The following is a 24,580-nucleotide window of genomic DNA, read 5'->3' on the forward strand; positions in this document are numbered from 1 at the left end:
GGCTGGTAAAATAATGACCAGGTGGCAACCCTACTTGGGGGGAAGGACTTGCTGCAGATAAGAAGAATGGCAACAATAGTCCCTTGTGGTTACTTGCTATTTAGTTTAGCACCTGCATAGAGTATCAGGAAGCACAAAGGTTGGGGAATGGGGGAGTCCATTGTTATGCTCCACTAAACGACAGAAACTCCCAGGAAGAACACAATACAAGTCTATATATCCACAGGCTATACACTTTACCATTGCCTCAAACTAGGAGAAATTGTGGGTGGAGACATGCAAATTGTGTGTTCTCATTGACTCATAATGAGCAAGGTGAATTGGTCAGGGGACTCTATCCCCAGGAGTCAAACAAGGAGAAACATGCTAGGCTAAATAAAGTTGGTCACAGACGCTAAGATTTTTCTCTCCCTAACGACCAATTTTAGCTAAATACGAGGTCAGTGGGCAGCGAACCATTCCACATCTAACGATTTTACGTCCGACGTCGGTCAGAAAATCAGTCAGGTGAGAACATTTTCATAGGTCACAGTTAATTTTATCCATTGTCCAACTGTTTGCAGGGCCAAGAAGGCAGCTACCCACAGATTTCCTGGCTTCAACCAGACGATATCACTTAAATGATCTTTATAGTTGATGGACAAATCGTACATTTAAATGATGGTTTTCAGGATAAGCTTGGTCTTACAATAATGAAAAAATCTTTAAAAAATGTTAATGTCTATGGCCACTTTAACACCCTGAGAAATGGGATATACCTTGACATAATCATAGGTTTATCACTTAAAGTCCCTGTGGCCAAAGAGATCCCATGTAGTGATGTGTGGATACCTGCAGGACCCGCGGGTTTACCCCCATTTGCTGGTGGCGGGTTGGTTCGGGTGGAGCTCTTCTTCCTGCTCTCCCCACCCACCACCTTACACTACTGGCTTCCGAGTTCAGGTTTTATAGACCCGCTCCTGTTAGCCACACCCCTTTTGTGACATCATTGGTGGGATGGGTATCGTGGGTCTATAAAAGGAACCCGGAAGTCGGCTGCACGCAGTGGGAAAGAGCATTATGGCCCTTGTTACATAGGTAGATTGGGCTGGAAAAAAGACCAAAGTCCATCAAGTTAAACCCCTCCAAATAAAACTCAGCATCAGGATCAGGGTTTATCTGGCGGTCTGCGACTTTGAAATGTAGAAAGCTGAAACAAACCTCCAATCAGAACATTAGAGCGTTAACTTGAATAGAGGAATTAGCCAATCAGACAACACAAACTGCAAACGAAATGTACAAACATGCCTGAAGAAGTGATCAAGGGTTGAGTTATTAAAGGTCAAGATCATAAGAACAAAATATTCTGCTAAAGAAAACTTTTCTTCTGCAGGTCGACATTCATCTGATATTTAACAGAGTTCTTATATTTTTTCACTGGGGTTTTGTTGCCACAATACTCAGTTCTCAGAAACGCCGGCCCAGTTACATTATAAGCCAGGTGCATCTTACTCAACAGCCCTTGGCACATCCCAAAAATTGAAGCTCCACCATGTTTGGTCCTTGTGAGGTTGATAATTAGATTACCAGTATACAATTCCCCTCCCTTTACACATTGTTGTGACTGTTTTGTTAGCAGAAGTCCACCCGGGTTAGCTCAAGAAATAACAAAAAACAAAGATTTTTCATAATTAAAGCAATAAGCAAAGGTATGTCAAACACAAGCCCTGATCACTGCAAGCATGTTGCACAAGGGGCTGTACTGTCCCTTTAAGATGTTGTTGTGTACAAGAAATAGTTCACAGCTCTGTGAATCTGTAACTAATTGAGTCATATGGTGACGGCAAGATGGGCAAGCTGTAGTCATTATTGAAGCTCAATGCCAGGTTTGCAGTTTATCTGTCCAAATACAAAATATCAACTACCAATGACCTTGTCAGTAATCTCTGTGTGCTCAATAGAACAGCTCAAGGCCAGCCAATCAGATTCTTTGAAGGGTCTGAACTCCATGTACTAACCCTGGACAAATCAGCACCAGGGCAGTGCCCCAAAGAGAACACCATTGTCTTCTATAGACAAAGTAATGACCATAGAAACCTCTGATTGGTTGGTTACTGCAACGATAATGTCTGATTGATGGGTGCACTACAGGTTGTACGACGTATAAAGTAGAGACTTTGTGCCTTTATAGGGACATGAAACTCTAATGACTTGTAATATCCTTATAGTGTAGCTGGGGGTTAAACCATTCCCTACATGTGGGCGCCATCCTACTCTGGAAAAAACTTCCAGTCTCTGTAATATTTCTTCCATCAAAGTAACATTATTACTATCTTCTACGCGGGTATTAAATGATACTCTGGGAGGATCTCCCTCGATCTCAGCCCCCAGCATCTGGCAAAATGAAAGACGGACACAATCAATGTGCACCCCCTTCTTATACACACTGTGCTACATTTCATGACAGAAACAGTTGTGGCCCCCCAAGTATTTCATGACAAAAACAGTTGTGGCCCCCCAAGTATTTCCTGACAGAAACAGTTGTGGCCCCCAAGTATTACCTGACAGAAACAGTTGTGACCCCCAAGTATTTCCTGTCAGAAACAGTTGTGGCCCCAAGTATTTAATGACAGAAACAGTTGTGGCCCCCCAAGTATTTAATGACAGAAACAGTTGTGGCCCCAAGTATTTAATGACAGAAACAGTTGTGGCCCCCAAGTATTTCCTGACACAGCGGCTGACAGTTGGGAGGAAAACTATATTATGGGAACTTTGGGAAACTCGCCATAATCAACATTGATTAGACCAGGGCAAGAAGGGCCAATGAAAGCTCTAGAGAAAGTTCTAATACAGAGCACTGAACCAGTTGCAAGTCCATTATTGGCATCGCCCAGTAGTTCCAGTAACATATGTGAGTGCTGAGCTGAGCTAAGTCTGAATAACTCCACATCATGTTCCAGACTGAAAATACAGGGACTGAGCTGCCTCTGTGGCAAAGTATTTATAGCTCAGGAGTCTAGGAGGCGAAGGGTGATCACGTGAGCTTGAATTCCCGCCTCTTTTCTCTATTGGCTCATTTCAGCTATTGGCCGCATCCAATCAGTGACGCCCCGCTTTTCTCGCTCCGCCCCCTGTACCTCACCTCCCCCCTCTTTAACGCCCCGCCCTCCTGCTCCCCAGTAAATCGCTCATCCATAGCAACCTCGCTCCGCCTACTCGTGGATCCTCTTCCTCCTCCCCTTACCCAGGCTCCTCCCAGCTTCCCCCCATCCCCACAGACACAGAGCACAGGAGGAGACGCTACATTGGAGTGACCGGAGCTGGGCGGGAGCTCGGGACTGTCCGGGCCGACAAGACGTGATGGCAACAGAGGGAGCTGGACAGGTAGGAGAGGAGACTTCGCTTCCCTGGGGCAGAGATCACACCTGTGACGTGTAGCCGGGGCTGTAACGCTTTGTTATTGGGAGACTGGAAGTGTTTCCTGCCCGGGGCGGTCTAGGAAGGGGATGAGCCTGACAATAAGATCCTGACTCCCCCTCCCCTACATCAGTGGTACTGCCCATACACTGTACCCACTCCCACTCACTGATACCCACTGATACTGACTCCTACTCACTGATACTGACTCCTACTCACTCATACTGACTCCTACTCACTCCTACCCACTGCCCATACACTGTACTGACTCCTGATACCCACTCCTACTCACTGATACCCACTCCTACCCACTGACACTGACTCTTACCCACTGCCCATACACTGTACTGACTCCTCCTACCCACTCCTACCCACTGACACTGACTCCTACCCACTGCCCATACACTGTACTGACTCCTCCTACCCACTCCTACCCACTGACACTGACTCCTACCCACTGCCCATACACTGTACTGACTCCTCCTACCCACTGATACCCACTCCTACCCGCTGATACCCACTCCTACCCACTGATACCCACTGATACTGACTCCTACTCGCTCCTACCCACTGCCCATACACTGTATGACTCCTCCTACCCACTGATACTCACTCCTACTCACTGATACCTACTCCTACCCACTGATACCCACTCCTACCCACTGATACCCACTGATACTGACTCCTACTCACTCCTACCCACTGCCCATACACTGTATGACTCCTCCTACCCACTGATACTCACTCCTACTCACTGATACCCACTCCTACCCACTGACACTGACTCCTACCCACTGCCCATACACTGTACTGACTCCTCCTACCCACTGATACTCACTGATACCCACTGACTCCTACCCACTGCCCATACACTGTACTGACTCCTCCTACCCACTGATAGCCACTCCTACTCACTGATACCCACTCCTACCCACTGATACTGACTCCTACTTATTCCTACCCACTGCCCATACACTGTATTGACTCCTCCTACCCACTGATACCCACTCCTACCCGCTGATACCCACTCCTACCCGCTGATACCCACTCCTACCCGCTGATACCCACTCCTACCCGCTGATACTCACTCCTACCCACTGATACCCACTCCTAGCCACTGACACTGACTCCTGCCCATACACTGTACTAACTCCTCCTACCCACTGATACCCACTCCTACTCACTGATACCCACTCCTACCCACTGACACTGACTCCTACCCACTGCCCATACACTGTACTGACTCCTCCTACCCACTGATACCCACTCCTACTCAGTGATACCCACTCCTACTCACTGATACCCACTCCTACTCACTGATACCCACTCCTACCCACTGATACTGACTCCTACCCACTGCCCATACACTGTACTGACTCCTCCTACTCACTGATACCCACTCCTACCCACTCCTACTTACTCCTACCCACTGCCCATACACTGTACTGACTCCTCCTACCCACTGATACCCACTCCTACCCACTGATACTCCTACTTACTCCTACCCACTGCCCATACACTGTACTGACTCCTCCTACTCACTGATACCCACTCCTACTCACTGATACCCACTGCCCATACACTGTACTGACTGATACCCACTGGTACTGACTCCTACCCACTGCCCATACACTATAGCAACCATGCATTGATTTGAATAAGAGACTGGATTATGAATAGGAGAGGCCTGAATAGAAAGATGAGTAATAATAAGTAGCAATAACAATACATTTGTAGCCTTACAGATGATTTGTTTTTTTAGGTTTTTTTTTTAGATGAGGTCAGTGACCCACATTTGAAAGCTGATACAGATATGGGTTTTGTTATTCAGAATGCTCTGAACCTGTGGCTTTCTGGATAACGGATGATTCCATAATTTGGATCTCAGTACCTTAAGTCTACTAGAAAATCATGTAAATCATGAAATAAACCCAATAGGCTGGTTTTGCCTCCAATAAGGATTCATTATGTCTTAGTTGGGTAACACAGACATGGGATCCAAAAGGATCTATGGGGGATCAAGTAGAAGGATCATTTATAATAATAACAATCATTTTTAGACAAAGTGAAATCTGGCTCCAAATATTGAGGAGGATTTTCTCCAAGACATCTGGAGTCATTGCTCTCACATCTGAGCTTGTACATAACAGTGCGACAAAAATTGTATTTTATAGCAAATAAATCAAAATGTCATGTTTTTTCATCAGTTTATGGAGGAAGGATAGTGCGAATGCCAAAAGCTTAGGTCCAAAAAGACACAAAAATGGCAAAAACCCAAGAAAACGTAACCTGTAGTTTTGCTATTCAGTAAGCTACAGCCTATGTTCAATAAATCCATTTTGCACATAATAAACTATTAAAATGTGTGTAAGATATTAAATAATATATTGTTTAGTAAAGTTTCATGTCAGGGATGCACCAAAGTTATAGGATTCTGGTGATTGCGTACACAAATTAACAACAAAATCGCAATATGTGAAAAGAATTGCCTTAAAGGGATACTGTCATGGGAAAAAAACATTTTTTCAAAATGAATCAGTTAATAGTGCTGCTCCAGCAGAATTCTGCACTGAAATCCATTTCTCAAGAGAGCAAACAGATTTTTTTATATTCAATTTTGAAATCTGACATGGGGCTGGACATATTATCAATTTCCCAGCTGCCCCAAGTCATGTGACTTGTGCTCTGATAACCTTCAATCACTCTTTACTGCTGTACTGCAAGTTGGAGTGATATCACCCCCCTCCCCCCCCCCAGCAGCAAAAGAAAAAGACAAAAGAACAATGGGAAGGTAACCAGATAGCAGCTCCCTAACACAAGATAACAGCTGCCTGGTAGATCTAAGAACAACACTCAATAGTAAAATCCAGGTCCCACTGAGACACATTCAGTTACATTGAGAAGGAAAAACAGCAGCCTGCCAGAAAGCATTTCTCTCCTAAAGAGCAGGCACAAGTCACATGACTGGGGGCAGCTGGGAAATTGACAAAATGTCTAGCCCCATGTCAGATTTCAAAATTGAATATAAAAAAATCTGTTTGCTCTTTTGAGAAATGGATTTCAGTGCAGAATTCTGCTGGAGCAGCACTATTAACTGATGCGTTTTGAAAAAAAAAACATGTTTTCCGATGACAGGATCCCTTTAAGTAGTTGGATTCACTTCAGCCAGAAAGAAAGTTCTCAAGCCAAAATACCTCTTTCAAGTGTTTAAATATGGATCTGACTTTCTTATGGCACGGCCTGCCATCTTGTTAGAGATGTTGGATGAGTTCCCTTGGTGGTAGAATTCTGGCTAATCGTTCCAAGCTTTGCAGGGAAATTCTGAATTAGCTGCCACCTTCTTCATCCAACCAATTGAAAGCTTTCCATATTCGAATGATGCTGCAATACGTCCTTCCAAAAATAGTCCTAAAAAGGCATTTTAAATGTAATGGACATTCTGGTAAATTTCAGCAGCTGTTCCAGGCGCCAGACCCAGTGCAGTCATCGTCAACAGTATTTATCACTTTTGATCTATTTATATGATCCTAAATCTTGAGAAATGTCGGATATGCTTAGTGTCAGCAGATGTCAACTACAAGGACAATACAGTGATTAGAAGTGATATCAATGGTCTGTAGCCCACATATTTGCATTATTGGATTTGGTAAAGAAAAAAATAGAGGATTTGGAGCAGCTATGAGACCACCCAGAAGCCAAGGAAAAGCTTTAGCTGCATGGGCCAATCTGGTTTTCAGGCTCTGGAATGAGCCAGAAGTTGATGCCTGTACATGGTTCTTTTTGCAACTGAACAAGTAGAAAGGCTAACGGTGGCCATACACACATCAATATTTGGCTCGTCTCCCACCATACATTCACACGGAAAAATAATCATACAATATTCAATGCATGTATGGTGGGAGACGAGCCGACCGATTTCGACAGAACGCTTGAACGTTGTTTCGGGTCATCAATCAGACCAGGCAGAAAATGTTCAATGGCATCTGAACAGGACACTGTTAGTACTGAATGGTCAGATCCAGGTAGAATTCTAGTGTTTCTACTTGTATATCTGACCATTCAGCTCTACACGTGTGTATTGAACAATCTGTCTTGAAAACATCTTTTCCAGGAGAGATTGTAATTGTTATGTCTATGGCCACGGTTAAGCTCCCCATAGACGCGACGATTCTTCTTGCCGAAGACCGATTTTAGGGAAGTCCGACCAATCCTTCGAAATTATCGTGCGGTTAATGGGATTCGAACGATCGAACATCTAACGATTTTTTGGCCGACATCTGTCAGGAAATTGGTCGGCCAGGTCAAAAAATCTTTGTCGGTCCCAGTGCAATGTATGTATGTCTGCAGGGCCAAGCAGCTCCCCTTTGTTTTCCTGGCAAATTGGTCTTTTTATTTGATGGTAAATTCGTACGATCGTTCCGAGAAAATCGTGGTCTCACGATGAGGATCGGATCTTTTAAAAATCTCAACATCTATGGCCAGCTTTAGTCAGCATCCAATATCTGTCATTTCTGGGCATCTGTAGCCTTTCCACTGCAGTTATATGTCAGAACTAAGAGGAAGGCGGTTACGACTGAATAACTGGATCAGCTCTTTGAACATTCCCGACTCCCGCTAGCAAAAAACTTCATTTTCTTTGAACCTCGGCATTCATAGCACTTTTTTTTTTTTTTAACCAATGACAGTGTAACATTTGAAAACTTCTACTGTTGGTTTTTTATTCAATGGAAATTTTGGAAAATAATGACATTTTTTCCATTGAATTCGATTACTTTATTCAGACTACTTTCATACGGTGCGGATTTCTTCATCCTTTAAAAACCTCAATTACTCTCATAATTAAATTTTTGTTATCACTAATGGATACTACACTCGTATATATACTCCAAAGCAATACCTAAGATACATAAGAACACACATTAATGGGCAGGTTTATCAAAGGTCGAGGGAATTTTTTAAGTAAAAAAACTTGAAATTCAAAGTAATTTTTTTAGATACTTAGACCATCGAATAGGATACTACGACTTCGAATCTACTTCGAATTCGATTCGAAGTAAAAATAGTTTGAAGTCTCTTTAAAAAAACTTTGACTTCAATACTTGGCCAAATGAAACCTGCCGAAGTGCTATGTTAGCCTATGGGGACCTTCTAGACCATTTTTCTAAGTATTTACACATCGAAGTAAAATCATTTGATCGTACGCTAAAATCCTTTGAATCGTTTGATTCGAACGATTTTACTTTGATTGTTCGATGGCCAAATTCGGTGAAAAATCCCTCGACTTTGAGTATTTTTTACTTTGAAATTTGACCCTTGATAAATCTGCCCCCAGATGGGCAGATTTATCAAAGGTCGAATTTCGAATTGATGTGAATTGGTTTTTTTTTTTTTACAAAATTTGAATATACTCGCAACTTAAATGGGAGGTCATTTATTTATGAAAAAATTTAAACGTCTAAAATTCGATCGAATGGGAACAATCCGAAACGTTGTATTCAAATCGAATATGAACAAAACTCGAATCTAATTTTCCTTCCGAAAAAAAAAACTTGAATGTCATGAAGGCTATTAACATATTCAAATGGGTCAATGGACTTCTGACATTGACTTGTAAATGAATTTGGCAGTTTTTAGGTGGCGGATATTCAAATTAAAACCGTTTCCATGGTTGAGGTGTGATAAATCTCAAATTCAAATTTACATTCGCATTGTGTGAATTTTGACACCAACATAAATTTGAATTTACTATTCGACCCTTAATAAAGTTGCCCTTTAAAGTTTTCTTTACTGTTCGGAAAGCTTGTGGAAAACGATGCCTGAGGACCGAGTGCTGCGTATAGCGCTGGATTTCTAGTCCTGTTACTGTATTTATACCATGACATGCCTAGTTATTCGATGCCTCTGGATGACCGTCATTTGATAAACACACATATCTTCTGAAGCAAAGCTTTAAAGTTCATTTCTTTCTTTTGTTTTTAGAATAAGTTTTATGTGAATTAAAGTATAGCCGGTTGCAGGGCTGTCCAACTGGAGGCCTGTGAAATGTATTTGACCCCCAACCTGCTCACACAGTCCATAGACTTCTTTTTATGACATCTACATTGTAATGCAAAACATCAGATTATGGGCCCACAGCATGGAAGAGACTGGATTGCATTGCTCTGCTGTATCACATTAGAGAAGTTTCAGGGCAGACTCCACCTAAAACGAATGTCCAGATAAGTTGCTTCAGATGCTGATTTACCATATATTCACTTTTTGTTTTCCTATTTACATTTTCGCTGAGACGGTTGGGCCTGAGAATTAATGGGATGTCATGATTTCTTGGCTCTAAATTAGCAGGAATTCTGGGAAGGAAGCCCAGTATCATTTCTAAATTACCATTTACATCAGGGGTGCCCAAAAGGTAGATCGGGATCTATGATGTGTGTTGTTATATTTACTCATTGTATAGCCCAGTAACAACAGGGAATGAATGTGTCCTAATACATAGTTACATAGTTACATAGTTAAATTGGGTTGAAAAAAGACAAAGTCCATCAAGTCCAACCCCTCCAAATGAAAACCCAGCCCCATACACACACCCCTCCCTACTGTCACATAAATGATATATACCCATATCTATACTAACTATAGAGTTTAGTATCACAATAGCCTTTGTATTATGTCTGTCCAAGAAATCCTCCAAGTCCCTCTTATAGTCATTAACTGAATCATCACCCGGCAGTGCATTCCCCAACCTCACTGTCCTCACTGTGATGAACCCCCTACTCTGTTCCTTTAAATGAAACTTCTTTTCCTCTAGTCTGAAGGGGTGGCAAGTAGCCTTTGCTTATGAATGTTGCACAATTTCTAGAAAGATGATACCTGTAGTTTTTTTGGTAGGGACTTTGGTCGGCAGCCCCGGAGTTTATGTTATCTAGAGTTCCATTGAATAGTTTGGGTGGTGCTTTGTTTAGATAAAAAATGGCTGAACACAGCAGATCTGATAACAAACACGCTACTCTTAGGGTAGGGGCACACTGAGCGATTTCCTCGTGAGGCAACTTCGGAAAAACAAAGCGCAGAGTGTGCTGTAGCGCAGGCGATTTTTAATTTTAGCCGGCACAAGACAGAGGGAAGGCATTCGCCGCAAAGATGAGGCAATTAGTTGCCAGGCAACTAAATCTCCCTGAATTGCCCAGTTTGCCCCTACCCTAAGGGCAGAGACACACAGTCAGCTTCAGTGAGATTAGTCGCCTGCCCATCGACAAATCTCCTCTTCTTTGGGGCAACTAATCTTCCTGAACTGCCTCCCACCAGCTAGAATGTAAATCGTCGGTGGTTTGGCAATAGGTGTGCTTTGTTTTTCCGAGGAAACTTCGGGAGACTTTAGATAACAAAGCGCCATTTCGGGAGGCAATTCGGGGAGATTAGTCGCTCTGAAGAAGAGGCGATTTAAAAATCCAGGCTCCTACTTCAAAGAAAATATTTTTGCACATTCCCCATTACAATTAATTATACAAAGGTCTCATTTTTAAATGTTGGTGTAACTGGTCCTTTAAAAGGACCATTGTTTCCTTTTGTTTTCCATTCCCTTTGTTGGGTTGAGGACGGGCTTGTGAGAAAGATGGCTCATGTCCTATTCTTCTTTGGTGGCTTCCTTTCCAGCTGTGAAGTTACAAAAGCACAATGACCTTTCTTTTTCAGATATTCTCCTGCATGGATTGGCTGCCTCCTCAGCCTATTAGGCGCCAGTTTGGTGGGGGTGGAAGGTATTTCTGTGGAGTTGCCCTCCCCCAACAGTCTGTTCCTGCCAAGGGACTATTTACAGACCTTCATGCTAAGCCAAGTGGGGCATTGCCAGATCAGGTCTTATTGCTCCACTCGCCCGCCAGTATAGACGAGCCATTAGATTCTGCTTATTCTTTTTTCTACTCTCATAATGTTCATTACAAAATATTCCGACAGTTGTAGGGGAGTAAGAACCAGGGGATCGGCTACATGGATTGTAAAGCTTTTTTTACCCTTGGGAAAGACTCACTATGGCTATTTATACTGTTTAATTTGGCCACAAAACTCTGCAGTTAATGAATGAAATAAATGGAGTGTTCCCAACACCAACAACATGGCTTTGTATTGCTAGAGCTTCATTTCTTGTGTATAATGCTGCTCTGGATGTAGCGTAGCCCAACTGGAGGTCCGCAGGGCAGATCTGTCTCTCCAAGAGACTTTGGTTGGGTCTCCAAATTGTCACAGATCTCCATAGTCCACTTTGTAGGAAATCAGTGTTGGATAAGAACCCTATAAACATATGAAAGGATAACACCATGCGAAATCCTGGCCAGCCCTTGATAGGGCATAAGAGAGATCAGCCCTTTAAATAGTATTGACGTTATGATAGGTGTGACCTGATTTCATTAGTAAGCGGATGTGATCAGCTCAGAGCAATTGAGGGTATATGAAGATTAAAGGTGGCCATAGACGTACCGATAATATCATAGGAAACTAACTTTCGTACTATATTCGGTGCATGGATGGTGGGAGAAGAGACAACCGATATCGATGGCCCAGGCGGAAAATTGGGATTGGCACCCGAACATCGGCCATTGTTTAGTGCTGAATCGTCGATACAGGTAGAATTCTATTGTTTCTACAATGTTTATCTGATAATTCAGCTCTACACGTGTGTTGTGAAACAAATGATCTTTCTTGGAAAGATTATAATTGTTACGCCTATGGCCGCCTTTAAGATGCCCATACAAGGTGAGAATGACTCGTTTGGCGAGGTCGTCAAGCGATATAATGCTAATTGTATCATGCAATCATTTGGCCCTAAAGTACCCAAATTTGCCCATATACCTTAAAGGAGACATATAGGATAAATGAAAAAAACCCTAATTGTGTAGGCAATTATAAGTAATATATGTTGTTGCTTTTACATGGTGCTAAACATTAATATTATCTTTAAAAATAGCCCCTTTATTGGAGCTCCCTATAAATGTTCTCTGGTCCCTGTCTGGGTTTCAAATGAGGGGTGGGCGTGTCCCTGCCAGAAGCACAGTAGGAGGGGGACAGCCAATCACAGCCCTGCAGTCACACAAGCACAGACAGGCTTCAGTTCCCTATCAGGTCCTGCTAGCTGCTGATTGGTTCCTGTCCTACAGTGCAGTGAGTGCACAGCCTGGGAATTCAGGGAGCAGCAAGTGGAAGAGAAGGGAGGGATTATTAGGGTTTTTGCAGAAATATTCAATAAATCAGCCTGAAACACTACTTTTTTAAGCACAATTCTTCTATATCTAAATGAGTATAATGCACTGGTACATTCTTATTTTTTACACAATATGTTTCCTTTAAGTGATAAAAAAAAATACTTTAGTGATGAGCACATTGTCCCAGGACCTGTGGATTTATCGGCAGAAAGCAAGCCCCAGGTACGGGTTTTAGGTGGGTGGCGGGTTCAACTTTAATCATGGCCTCTTCTCTGTGGTCAGGGGCGGACCCCCTCCCTTATAATGAATGGCTGCTCTCACTTTTAGATGAGTCATCAAAAGGGTTGTGTGTATGTTATAAAGTAGATGAGGCATTTGGGTGCAGGTTGGGACTAGTGTTAAATTTAAAAAAAAATTCTGATCCTCTTATCACTAGAAGAAATATGTAATAGTTTCAGGATCTACGAGGAGCTCCAATTAAGGGGTCATTTTTAAAGTTAACAGTTTAGGCACCATATATTTTTTTTTTTATAACTGCATACATGATGAGGGACATATGCTGTGTGTCTCCTTTAAACCACTAGCTTTGTATTAATTACTAGTGCAGTGGTCGTTAGACTTTTTCAATTCGCGCCCCGGTATTTGGCCTTTAAGCCGAGCCCCTCTGCTACTGTTCCAAATGTGGTGTCCAATTCAGCAGGCCCAGTTGAAGACTGTCCCGCGGCCCGGCGGATGGGGACCCCTGATATAATTGATCCTTATTGGACGCAGAATCAGCCTATTGGTTTTTTTTTTTAATGTTTACATGATCCAAATTACAGAAAGATCCATTATCTGGAAAACCCCAGGTCCCGAGCATTCTGGATAACAGGTCCCATACCTGCAGTTTCTTTAAAGGAGAAGGAAAGGTCTTTTAACTTAGGATGCCAAAAGTTAGGCACCCCCAAGTGATCACATGCACTTACCTGGGCCAGAAAAAAAACTTTACCGGGCCGGGATTGTTCCAGTGAGCACCACGGAGCGATCGTCTTCCGGCTTCTTCTATTTTTAAATTTCCCGGGGCAGATGCATGCGCAATGGAATGAATTATCGGCTTTTCCGTTAAATATCAGCTTTTCGCTCTTCTGCACATGCTCAGCCGCGAGGAGAAAGAAGAAGAAGGAAGAGGAGCGGTCGTTGGTGCTCCCTGGAATAACCCCGGGCCGGTGCACTTTTCTTCTGATAGGAGCATCAGTCTGGGGTTTCGGGTAAGTACATGCGATCAATTTGGAGTGCATAACTTTTGGGACCCCCAAGTGAAAATACATTTCCTTCTCCTTTAAGAGGATTTCATTTTTGAATTGAAACATTTTACAGACCCTTACTATCAATTCGTATGTATATACAATTCTTCTCTTCGGAACTGATGTGCAATTTCCTTTTCTTGCCAAATATTTTACTTTAACTTGTTAATTATTCTCTACTAATTTGTCTCTTCTAATACTGTTAATTGAATCCCGAGTGGATGTTAATTGGTATAATTATTCACCGCGGAAGTATTTAGACAGCTGACAGGTTTTTGTAAGTATTTTACCCAAGGGAGTGAAAACGGAGCCGCACAACATTAATTCCATTCACGGAATTCCTTCTTTCTAATGAAGACTCGCACCTTGCTTTGCGATTCACCCTTAGCAACGCTCATCCCGATGCTGCACTCGCGTATAAACGATTTTCATTTATTTTTCAAATTCTGTGAAAATTCCACATACAGATGTTCATAGGACAAGTCATTGGGTTCATAAAAGGATTCGTCATTAGAACGAAGACTTGTGTCTAAGAAAAATTATTGTTCGTCGGAAATATTGGTTAACAGATCTGCCATTTTTGTTCCATCAATATCATCATGGCAACTGTTAAATCCGTTTGGCAAGTCGTTTCATTGTGGCCTAAATGTCATAAGCAAATATTTTCTGGCGGCACCAAGTGACTTGTCCGGCACCAGATCTGGACCAGTATTGGCTGATTTAGTCCGGTGTGGGTCTTACAAATACGTGATCTGGCAGTCAACCAATGAGCAGCTGACGTTAGCTGGATTTACGATTTTGGGATCTAACGGTTGATGTTCACCCTGTGTGTGTGGGCAGTAAAAAAAAAACCTGATAAATAGGCCACCCCATGTTCTTATTAAAGGAAAACTACACCCCCCAAACAATATAGGTCTCCATAAAAATATATTGCATAAAATAACTCGTATGATAAACCTTGCGTCATCTATATACACAGTTTTCATAAAAATATACTTTTTTAGTAGTAGTTGCCACTGGGTAATCCTAAATAAAAACATTTAACATTTCAAGAACTAAGGACCGTCCCCTAGGATCCTACACGTCACGGTGCACACAAACCAAACAAACATATTCGGTCAAATTAAAGGAGAACTAAAGCCTAACTAAAGAAGTAGGTAGAAATGTTGTAAATGATGTTTTGTGCTTCTGTACCAGCCCAAGGCAACCACAGCCCTTTAGCAGTAAAGATCTGTGTCTCCAAAGATGCCCCAGTAGCTCCCCATCTTCTTTTCTGCTGATTCACTGATTCACATGCTCTGTGCTGCTGTCACTTACTGAGCTTAGGGAGCCACTCACAATATACAGTACACATAGAATAGAAATGTCACAATTTAAGGCTGATTAGTAATTAATACACATAATTACTACATGGCAGCACAGAAACCAGTGCAATTAGCATCAGAATTGAATAATCAGCAAACCTGTAGCATCAGCTTATATTACAGCCAGGGAAGCTCATTTTCTGCTGGATAATTAGTGACGAGCCCTAAGCTTAGCTTCTCAACAGCCAATCAGAGCCCACTGAGCATGTGAGTGTCACAGACACTTTCCAAGATGGTGACCCCCTGTGACAAGTTTGAAGTCCTGGATCATTGCTGCTATTGACAAGCTCAAACTTTAGCCTCGTGCAATAAGTTCACTATAGAAAATAGGACATTTTAGCCATTTTAATTTTTAGAGTTTAGTTTGCCTTTAATTTTCTTTCAACATTTGTGTATATGTCTTGAGTTTTAGCACATTTAGAAAAAAAACTCAAAACAACCATGGTAGAAAAAACTTGATAGCAATGATAATCACATTGTCCTATTTATTTTCACGAATGAATGCTTTTGAGGGAAAAAAAAGAAATAAATTGCATGAATGTTGTAGCTGCCAAATGCTTTCGTTTGAATTGATATTTAACTTTGCTTGTTGGAATCTTTTCTGCCTGTTTGAGAGCAACACTATAAATATAGAGCACACGTCTTCCATTCCTCGGAGTACAAGGGCCAGTACAGAAAGATGCCATGAACCTATGACTGTAGAGTTTTCCATGTAGAAAAGATACACGTGAACTAATGGGTAATTTAGTTAATCGTTCTGCCTGGTACATGGACCTTTAGGAAATAGATATGGGCACCGTAACTCAAGACAGTTCAAACGGGGACAAGCCCCTCGTGTGTTTATTACGTCACTCAAAAAAACACAACATTTCGGGGGCGTTCCCCCTTTGAAAGAAAGAGGCTGCTCTGATGTTCTGCTTAGGAAAAAAACTAGAGCCTTTCTCACATCTTTCCAAACAGGAGAACATCAGCCTCTTTCTTTCTCCTGACAACTTCCTTGACTACTTGCTGGTCAGACTGGTGGGAAACTGACCAGCAGGTGGCGCTGTTGTAACACAATTCATTCATATTAACAGTACATGTATCCCTTAATATCTTGGAATAAAAAATAAATAAACAATGAATGTACATTGCAAAAGTGCCTAGAAAAGCCCCCTCATCAATTTTACATTCACTTATTTTTAAGGTTTACTTATCCTTCAAGTACAGTTTTGCATACCAGGCCAACTGAAACGTTAAAGGGATCCTGTCATCGGAAAACATGTTTTTTTTCCAAACGCATCAGTTAATAGTGCTGCTCCAGCAGAATTCTGCACTGAAATCCATTTCTCAAAAGAGCAAACAGATTTTTTTTATATTCAATTTTGAAATCTGACATGGGGCTAGACATTTTGTCAGTTTCCCAGCTGCCCCTGGTCATGTGACTTGTGCCTGCACTTTAGGAGAGAAATGCTTTCTGGCAGGCTGCTGTTTTTCCTTAATGTAACTGAATGTGTCTCAGTGGGACCTGGATTTTATTATTGAGTGTTGTTCTTAGATCTACCAGGCAGCTGTTATCTTGTGTTAGGGAGCTGCTATCTGGTTACCTTCCCATTGTTCTGTTGTTAGGCTGCTGGGGGGGAAAAGGGAAGGGGGTGATATCACTCCAACTTGCAGTACAGCAGTAAAGAGTGATTGAAGTTTATCAGAGCACAAGTCACATGACTTGGGGCAGCTGGGAAATTGACAGTATGTCTAGCCCCATGTCAGATTTCAAAATTGAATATAAAAAAATCTGTTTGCTCTTTTGAGAAATGGATTTCAGTGCAGAATTCTGCTGGAGCAGCTCTATTAACTGATTCATTTTGAAAAAATGTTGTTTTTTTTTCCCCATGACAGTATCCCTTTAAAGATTTTCCAATGGCTACCATTATGGACATGGAAACTTTGTTTACATCAAACCATGATCAGACTTTTCTGTTCTGAGAGAGATTGCAGTAATTTAGTTTGCTCATGCCACAGTTGTGCTACAATGTTCTACACAAGAATGTTCTTCTCTGGCCAACGTGTTTCTTATACTTCAGGTCACATTTGATGATGCTGCCATTTATTTCTCCGAGGAGCAATGGAGCAATCTGGAGGAGGTCCAGAAGAAAGTCTACAAGGAGCTCATCAAAGAAATCTATGAAATTATGCTTTCTTTGGGTAAGGTCTGCTTTATGTTACTCCTGCATATCAGTCAAGGGACAATAGTGGGTTTTTGACTTCATATTTCCTTCAATGTCTGTCTGGTGTAGTAGTCTTGGTAGTCAAGACTTAAGGAATTTCTTAGCCAAAGGGCACATGCTTATGTGTAAGGAACAACCCAGGAGCAGGTAACTTGTAAGCAACAGCCTAACAAGGTCATTTGACCTAGAGTCCTGCAGCGGGTTGGGTACCCTGCGGGTAGAAGTTTCGGGTGCGGGTATAGACTCGGGTCGGGCTGTGGGTCTTCTCAATAGTGATTTTTACAATTTTCTCTGATCACGCCTACTTCCTATTATGTCACTTCCTGTTTACAATGACAGCACTTCCTGATTCTTCATGGTCAGCGGGTCACGGTTGGTGATAAGGTACTTGCGGGTTGGGTAGCGGGTCTCTGGGTACGGGTTCAAAAAATGGACCCGCACAGGACTCTACCTCCAAGGAAATGCTTGCATGTTGAGTAACACTTCCAAATGTAAAGTCGCTGTATTCCTCCAAATAAATTTGGGGAGGGAGAATAACAGAAATAAATTTCATACAGTGTAGTATTCAGAGACCGATCGTGCCAGTAGCACAAACACGTCTGGTGAGTTGTTTGTGCTACTGGCACGATCGGTCTCTGAATTGTGGTTAGAGTGTTCACACTCAGCACTTAAAAGTTACGTAATTATTGTTTGCACACAGGGTGAACAAATAACAGCAAGGGCTGCACGTATTGGCTACTCTTTATTGTAATAATTCACAAAACAATCCTTTCACCTCCATTTTTTATTTTTTAATATTTTTTTATTTTTATTTTTTCTTTAAAATTGCTTTGAATTTAAAGGGATACTGTCATGGGAAAAAAAATTTTTTTCAAAATGAATCAGTTAATAGTGCTGCTCCAGCAGAATTCTGCACTGAAATCCATTTCTCAAAAGAGAAAACAGATTTTTTTTATATTCAATTTTGAAATCTGACATGGGGCTAGACATATTGTCAATTTCCCAGCTGCCCCTGGTCATGTGACTTGTGCTCTGATAAACTTCAATCACTCTTTACTGCTGTACTGCAAGTTAGAGTGATATCACCCCCTCCCTTTCCCCCCAGCAGCCAAACAACAGAACAATGGGAAGGTAACCAGATAGCAGCTCCCTAACACAAGATAACAGCTGCCTGGTAGATCTAAGAACAGCACTCAATAGTAAAATCCAGGTCCCACTGAGACACATTCAGTTACATTGAGAAGGAAAAACAGCAGCCTGCCAGAAAGCATTTCTCTCCTAAAGTGCAGGCACACGTCACATGACTTGGGGCAGCTGGGAAATTGACAAAATGTCTAGCCCCATGTCAGATTTTAAAATTAAATATAAAAAAATCTGTTTGCTCTTTTGAGAAATGGATTTCAGTGCAGAATTCTGCTGGAACAGCACTATTAACTGATTCATTTTGAAATTTTTTTTTTTCCCATGACAGTATCCCTTTAAGTTTGGTACGAAACATTGGATGACACAATTATAGTGTGAATTGTAAAGCACGGTGGTTTTAAATAGACACCAAGGGGGTCAGCAAAAAACGTTTAAAAATACTACACTAAATGAAATTTATTTCTGTTATTCTCCCTCCCCAAATTTATTTGGAGGAATACAACGACTTTACATTTGGAAGAATTTTGTAACAGGTGGAGGAGAACCTGCGTTGACGCTGGACTTTGGGGAGTGATCCTAGCTTCCTCGGAATCGAACTATATTTGGACTTATGTTGAGTAACACAGAGAAGGGAGTCTGTGATGAACAGGAAGGGCTTTGGGCACCAGGTTTATCTCAATGGCTGCTGCTAAATTGTACAGTAACATTGGAGTAAAAGTAGGAGAGGACACTAGGAATAACCATTTGTTTTCCTGTTCACTAACAGGATATCTCATACCAAAGCCGGAAATTGTTTCTCGGATTGAACGAGGGGAAGAACCATATGGTGTCGTCGGTAAGAAACAAAAGCTTCAGGAGCCCCAGCCAGAGGGCCAACCCACCGCTGGCAGCAAAGGTAGTCGTGTGTCTGTAGATACCATGGTCTTCAGAGACAGAGCCTAGTGGTCTATTGAGGTGAAATATACTAAACTGGCAGAACTGTACTGTCAGGACATAACTACCCCCTTTTTTTAATTGCAATTTAGTTGTTTACACAAGCTTTCATTCTGAAGTTTTATTTTGCTGTATTCAGAGTTGACTGACTTAGGTTGCTTTGTCTTAAAGGAGAACTAAAGCTTAACTAAAGAAGTAGGTAGAAATGTTGTACATGATGTTTTGTGCTTCTGTACCAGCCCAAGGCAACCACAGCCCTTTAGCAGTAAAGATCTGTGTCTCCAAAGATGCCCCAGTAGCTCCCCATCTTCTTTTCTGCTGATTCACTGATTCACATGCTCTGTGCTGCTGTCACTTACTGAGCTTAGGGACCCACTCACAATATACAGTACACATAGAATAGAAATGTCACAATATAAGGCTGATTAGTAATTAATACACATAATTACTACATGGCAGCACAGAAACCAGTGCAATTAGCATCAGAATTGAATAATCAGCAAACCTGTAGCATCAGCTTATATTACAGCCAGGGAAGCTCATTTTCTGCTGGATAATTAGTGACGAGCCCTTAGCTTCTCAACAGCCAATCAGAGCCCACTGAGCATGTGAGTGTCACAGACACTTTCCAAGATGGTGACCCCCTGTGACAAGTGTGAAGTCCTGGATCATTGCTGCTATTGACAAGCTCAAACTTTAGCCTCGTGCAATAAGTTCACTATATAAAATAGGACATTTTAGCCACATACATTTTTAGTGTTTAGTTCTCCTTTAAGAAATATTTCTTATCTTACGGTATCTTTGTAATAATACCTAATTCCCAGGCAGCAGGGGTGTAAAGGTGTAAATAGAGATAAATAAAGACAGGGTGGTGCTTTAGCTATGGTGTAACTTCACAAAGATTCCTCTTTCCTTTTTCCATAATCAGAACCTGAAATAAAAACAGAGCGCCAGTCTCCTATCCCTTTCAACTCTGCTCGGCCTGGGGAGATCTCCTCCTCGCAGGAGAAGGGCCAGGGGGCCCATTGTCAGAACTGTGGGACACAATGCAACAACCAGTGTGGCATGAGTTTGCAGTGGAATCCACAGACAGCGTTTCATGGATCCCCCGGAGATAGGAGCCAGGAGAAAAGATATGTGGCCCCTCAACCGCTGTATTTTACTGGAAACCCAACCTCCCCTTCTTATGCCAACAACGCAAATGGAATGATTCATCCAACATCCCCAGTGGCGAGTTATGGTAACCCAGCAATGGGACCATTATCTCCACAATGTCCTGGCTACCGAATCATTGATCCCACTTCACCCTTTGCTGGTCCAGAGAGATTGGGAAATCCAATGTTTGGAAACTTTGAAACAAGCCCACAAGCCTCTCAGGGCCCTACTGGGAGCAGTTTGGGGCGTAAGTATTCCTTCTATTGTCCTCTGTTTCCATGAGATTTGTTCATATCCAGTGACTTTTCAGTTCGGTGTGATCCAATGCTCATTGGCAGACAGGGTGTAGAAGGGGGCACCGCAATCGGTTATTAACTTATCAGGCTTCACAAATTGATTATGGTCAACGCAAGACGAAACATTTGTTAAGAAGATTTGTTAAATAGACCCGTCGGGTTGCATTTTTATTGCTATGACAGTTGCCCTTTAGGCCTGTGGGAAGTAGAGATAAAACTCTTTGCCTGGAGAACACTGAAGCAAGAAATACCCAGACCATGCCAACAAATTATAGCAGCTAGGAGGGAAGTGAGGATGAATTATTTAAAATTTGGTCCTATAAAGAATTAGATCTTGGACATTGTGGGTGTTGTTTTGGCATGTACACAAGTCACTGCTACCTAGAGTATAGGATTCCCTGAATAAGATCTCATGGGGTTTAATGACCCCTAGTTTAGCTTTGCTGTAGGAATGCACACTTGGCTAACACATTTGTCTTTCCCATCCTCTAGATCTTGAACATGAAAATCGAAACAGGAGGGAGCCCCCTTACCAACTGCATGCACCCCCATTCCAGGAGAGAAGGAATAATGGGGTGCCATGTGCAGGCTGTGGCTCTTTCTGCAACAACCAGTGCCCCATGAGCCTTCCGAGGATGCTTCAGCCAACTGTTGTTGACAGCCACCAAGGAAACCGTTACACTTCCCCCCCAAATCCATATTTTAATTCAAATGCACCCTCATCTCATTTTGCTAATGGCAGACCTGGAATGAGATATCCTAACCCCCCAGGAATGGGACCAATATCCCCACAGTTTTCTGGCTATCTGAGGCCCGGAGACCAAACTGGACCCAACATGCTGCGTGGAAGGCCTGAGAATCCTGTAGCAAGACTGGAAAGTAAAGCAGCTAACAGTTTCACTCAAGGTGTAAATCAAGGAGCTAAATTATCAGCAACCAGTAGTGGAAATCAGAGGAGAGCACAAGCAATGTCTCCACTGGCTCCTCTTGAGCCAGTTCCGGTGCCTATCACTAGTGGCAGCCCTGGTGCTGTTCATGAGCAGAGAAATAGACATTCCGTGGCAATGATCCCCAGCAGTGCGAGCCCCCAAGATAAGATGCCTTCAAACACTAGTAAAAAGCCAGAAGGCTGGCGCTTCTCTGTGCAGGGGGGGAATATGGTTCCCAGAGGTGTGCAGCCTGTTTCACAACCACAAGTCAGCAAAAACATACCTCAGAAGGCAGGGGAAGCAACCAATCACAGAAGTTATTTTTCATCCGATAAAACTCCCATAGGTAAATATGGGAAACAGACATCATCTGGTGCTTTGACACAAGAGGCTGGACACGTGGGAGTTACAGCCAGTGGTGGTGAAAGTAGTATGAAATGTCCAATGCCACCGATCCCCTCTGATGTTGTCCAGGCTCTCAAGAGGGCCAGCCCTGTGTCTGTACATAGTGAGGGTCCTGGTGCAAAACGGGCTACACCCCCAGTGGCTACCGGTAACCAACCCAGTACGTCTAGAACAACGCCGCCTATAAACAAGCCAGTGAATCGGGTTACACCTCCCATTATAATTGCTGACGATCAGGAGGTAAAAAGAACTACACCCACAGATATCAAAGATGGCAAGTCAGGGAGATGGAACACTCCTCCCATAACTATTAGCAGGATCCGTAATGCTGGAGTGTTTCTGCTCCCGCAGCCAAAGACTAAGAATAGAGAATCCAGTAACAGCGCATCAGAAATCATCATAATTGATGATAAAGATTCTAAACCAGATAGCCTGCCAAAATTACCTGAAAATTCCACAAACAAAGAAGAAAAAAGTTCTGCCAATGGAACTCCTCCGGCCAGTAACCCTAAAGGCAACGGAGACAACCTTGCCGCCTCTTCCCTTCCAAAAACCCAGACTCCGACTCTGCCACAGAGTGGCCCAGTATTAGTTAATAAGGTGCAAGTACAGCAGCCAGCCCCTATTATTGTTACTGGGAATCCAAGTATGGCTAACCAGCCCCTTTCTGTAGCGGTTAATGGGAATCGGAGCATTATGCTGACATTCCCAGTTAACATGGGTAGCTCCGGTATTATGCTAGCTACACCTATGAATATTGGAGAAAACCAGATTGCTGGTGTGAAGCAAGTCAACAGGGTGCCACTAAGCAAGAACCCAAGGTTTGTTCCAAATAATACAATTCCACTAAATACACGGCCAGCAAATGCCAAGTTTGCACCCATGGCGGTCACACCCATAGTTGGTCAAGCAAATCGTGTCCCTGTAACTCTTCAATCCAGTCAACCCAAGCCCATTACTGTCAACGTCAGTCAGTCAGCAGCCAATACTGCCAGTAGTCTGAATATGCAAAATAACCTTCCACGGGTCAACAGCGGAACCTTAAATGCAGTTCCAGTAAAGGCTTCGGGGAATCAAGCAATAGGTCAGGCCATACCTCTTTTTGTTGATGCAAATTCTGGTATATTTCTAACAGCGCCCACAGTCCCTTCCAAGAACACTGTCCCTTCTGGAATAGGCAATGCTACTGTGGTCACAGTAAATGGCAACGTAGTTACTGGAAATGTGACTCCTATGTCTCTCGGGGGGAAATTAGCTTTTAGTAATATTACCCCAGTCAATGTAAATGGAGGTCTGGGCATCGGGAACACATTTATCACTGTGGATGGGACTCTGGGTATTCGTAATGGAACGCCAGTTACACTTACAACCAATGCCACTGCCATTAATAACCCAAAAGCCACATTGAATATGAACAACCCAACAATTTTAACGGTCAATAGTGGCTTGGGCATCAGGAATGCAGGGACCATCGGAACCCCAGTTGGAAATATTACTCCTATCAATGCCAATAGGACAATACAAGTTGGACAGCCTTCTACCTCCACTATTCTTAATGCCGATCAGCAGAAAACAGGCATTGTAATACGAAAGATCAACGAGACTGCTGGGCATGTAGTTCAACAAACTGTAGCCAACACCAACCAGATGCCTGTGACCGTAGAGAGACTGTTTAAGTGTAGTCAGTGCGAAGAACGTTTTAGCAGTCTTGAAACCCTAACCTCCCACCAAAAAGTTCACGAGGGGGCAAAGTCAACTGCAGAAAATGGTCAGGAGTCTTCCAAAGTCCCCTCTGAGACAGAAGATGCCAGCGGGGTTACCGACGAGGACGCTCCAAAAATTCTTTACACCACACAAGGAGACGACGGAAGCACCGTGTATGTAGTGACTGTGTAGTTCATGTTTTTATTGGATTGACTTCAAAGTATTCATGGATCTGCTTTCAGAAAAGTGTACGCACATTTACGCCCCGCGACTTTGTACTTTGTAATATATTAAAGTCAACTTTCTTTTTAAGGAAAAACGGTGTTTCAAAATATTTTTAAATAAATGTTTAAGAAAAAAATCTCTGGGAACAAAAGGGCAAAAAATGGTTTTAGTTTGTTACTTCAAAGATTTTCAATTTATTTATTGCTGCAAACTCTGAGATTGCTCAGAAGTTCTATTCATATGAATAAAGGCTACTGTTAGAATTAGAGAGAATTCCGTGTTTCCTAAATCCCCTTTGCCCTTGGGGAACCGATATAAGCCTTTTTCTAATTGCAATCAATTGTTTTTT

At 42.5% G+C, this 24,580-nt stretch overlaps 1 protein-coding gene across 3 annotated transcripts; it reads left to right on the forward strand.

The window, feature by feature from the left end:
- Positions 1-3,141: 3,141 nt before the first annotated feature.
- Positions 3,142-24,325, forward strand: LOC108719787. Of its 3 annotated transcripts, XM_018268938.2 has the most exons (5): positions 3,144-3,363; positions 17,298-17,418; positions 19,351-19,479; positions 20,446-20,919; positions 21,461-24,325. In XM_018268938.2, exons 1-5 carry the CDS (start codon positions 3,340-3,342, stop codon positions 24,196-24,198), a joined length of 3,486 nt encoding a protein of 1,161 aa, XP_018124427.1. In that variant the 5' UTR covers positions 3,144-3,339; the 3' UTR covers positions 24,199-24,325. The 3 variants fall into 3 exon arrangements, with proteins under 3 accessions (XP_018124428.1, XP_041423224.1, XP_018124427.1); XM_018268939.2 differs by lacking the exon at positions 20,446-20,919 and having other exon boundaries at positions 3,142-3,363; XM_041567290.1 differs by lacking the exon at positions 17,298-17,418 and having other exon boundaries at positions 3,143-3,363; positions 19,351-19,538.
- The last annotated feature ends 255 nt before the right edge of the window (positions 24,326-24,580 follow it).

The sequence above is a fragment of the Xenopus laevis genome, chromosome 6S (genome assembly GCF_017654675.1).
Source record: "Xenopus laevis strain J_2021 chromosome 6S, Xenopus_laevis_v10.1, whole genome shotgun sequence".
Taxonomy (NCBI): domain Eukaryota; kingdom Metazoa; phylum Chordata; class Amphibia; order Anura; family Pipidae; genus Xenopus; species Xenopus laevis.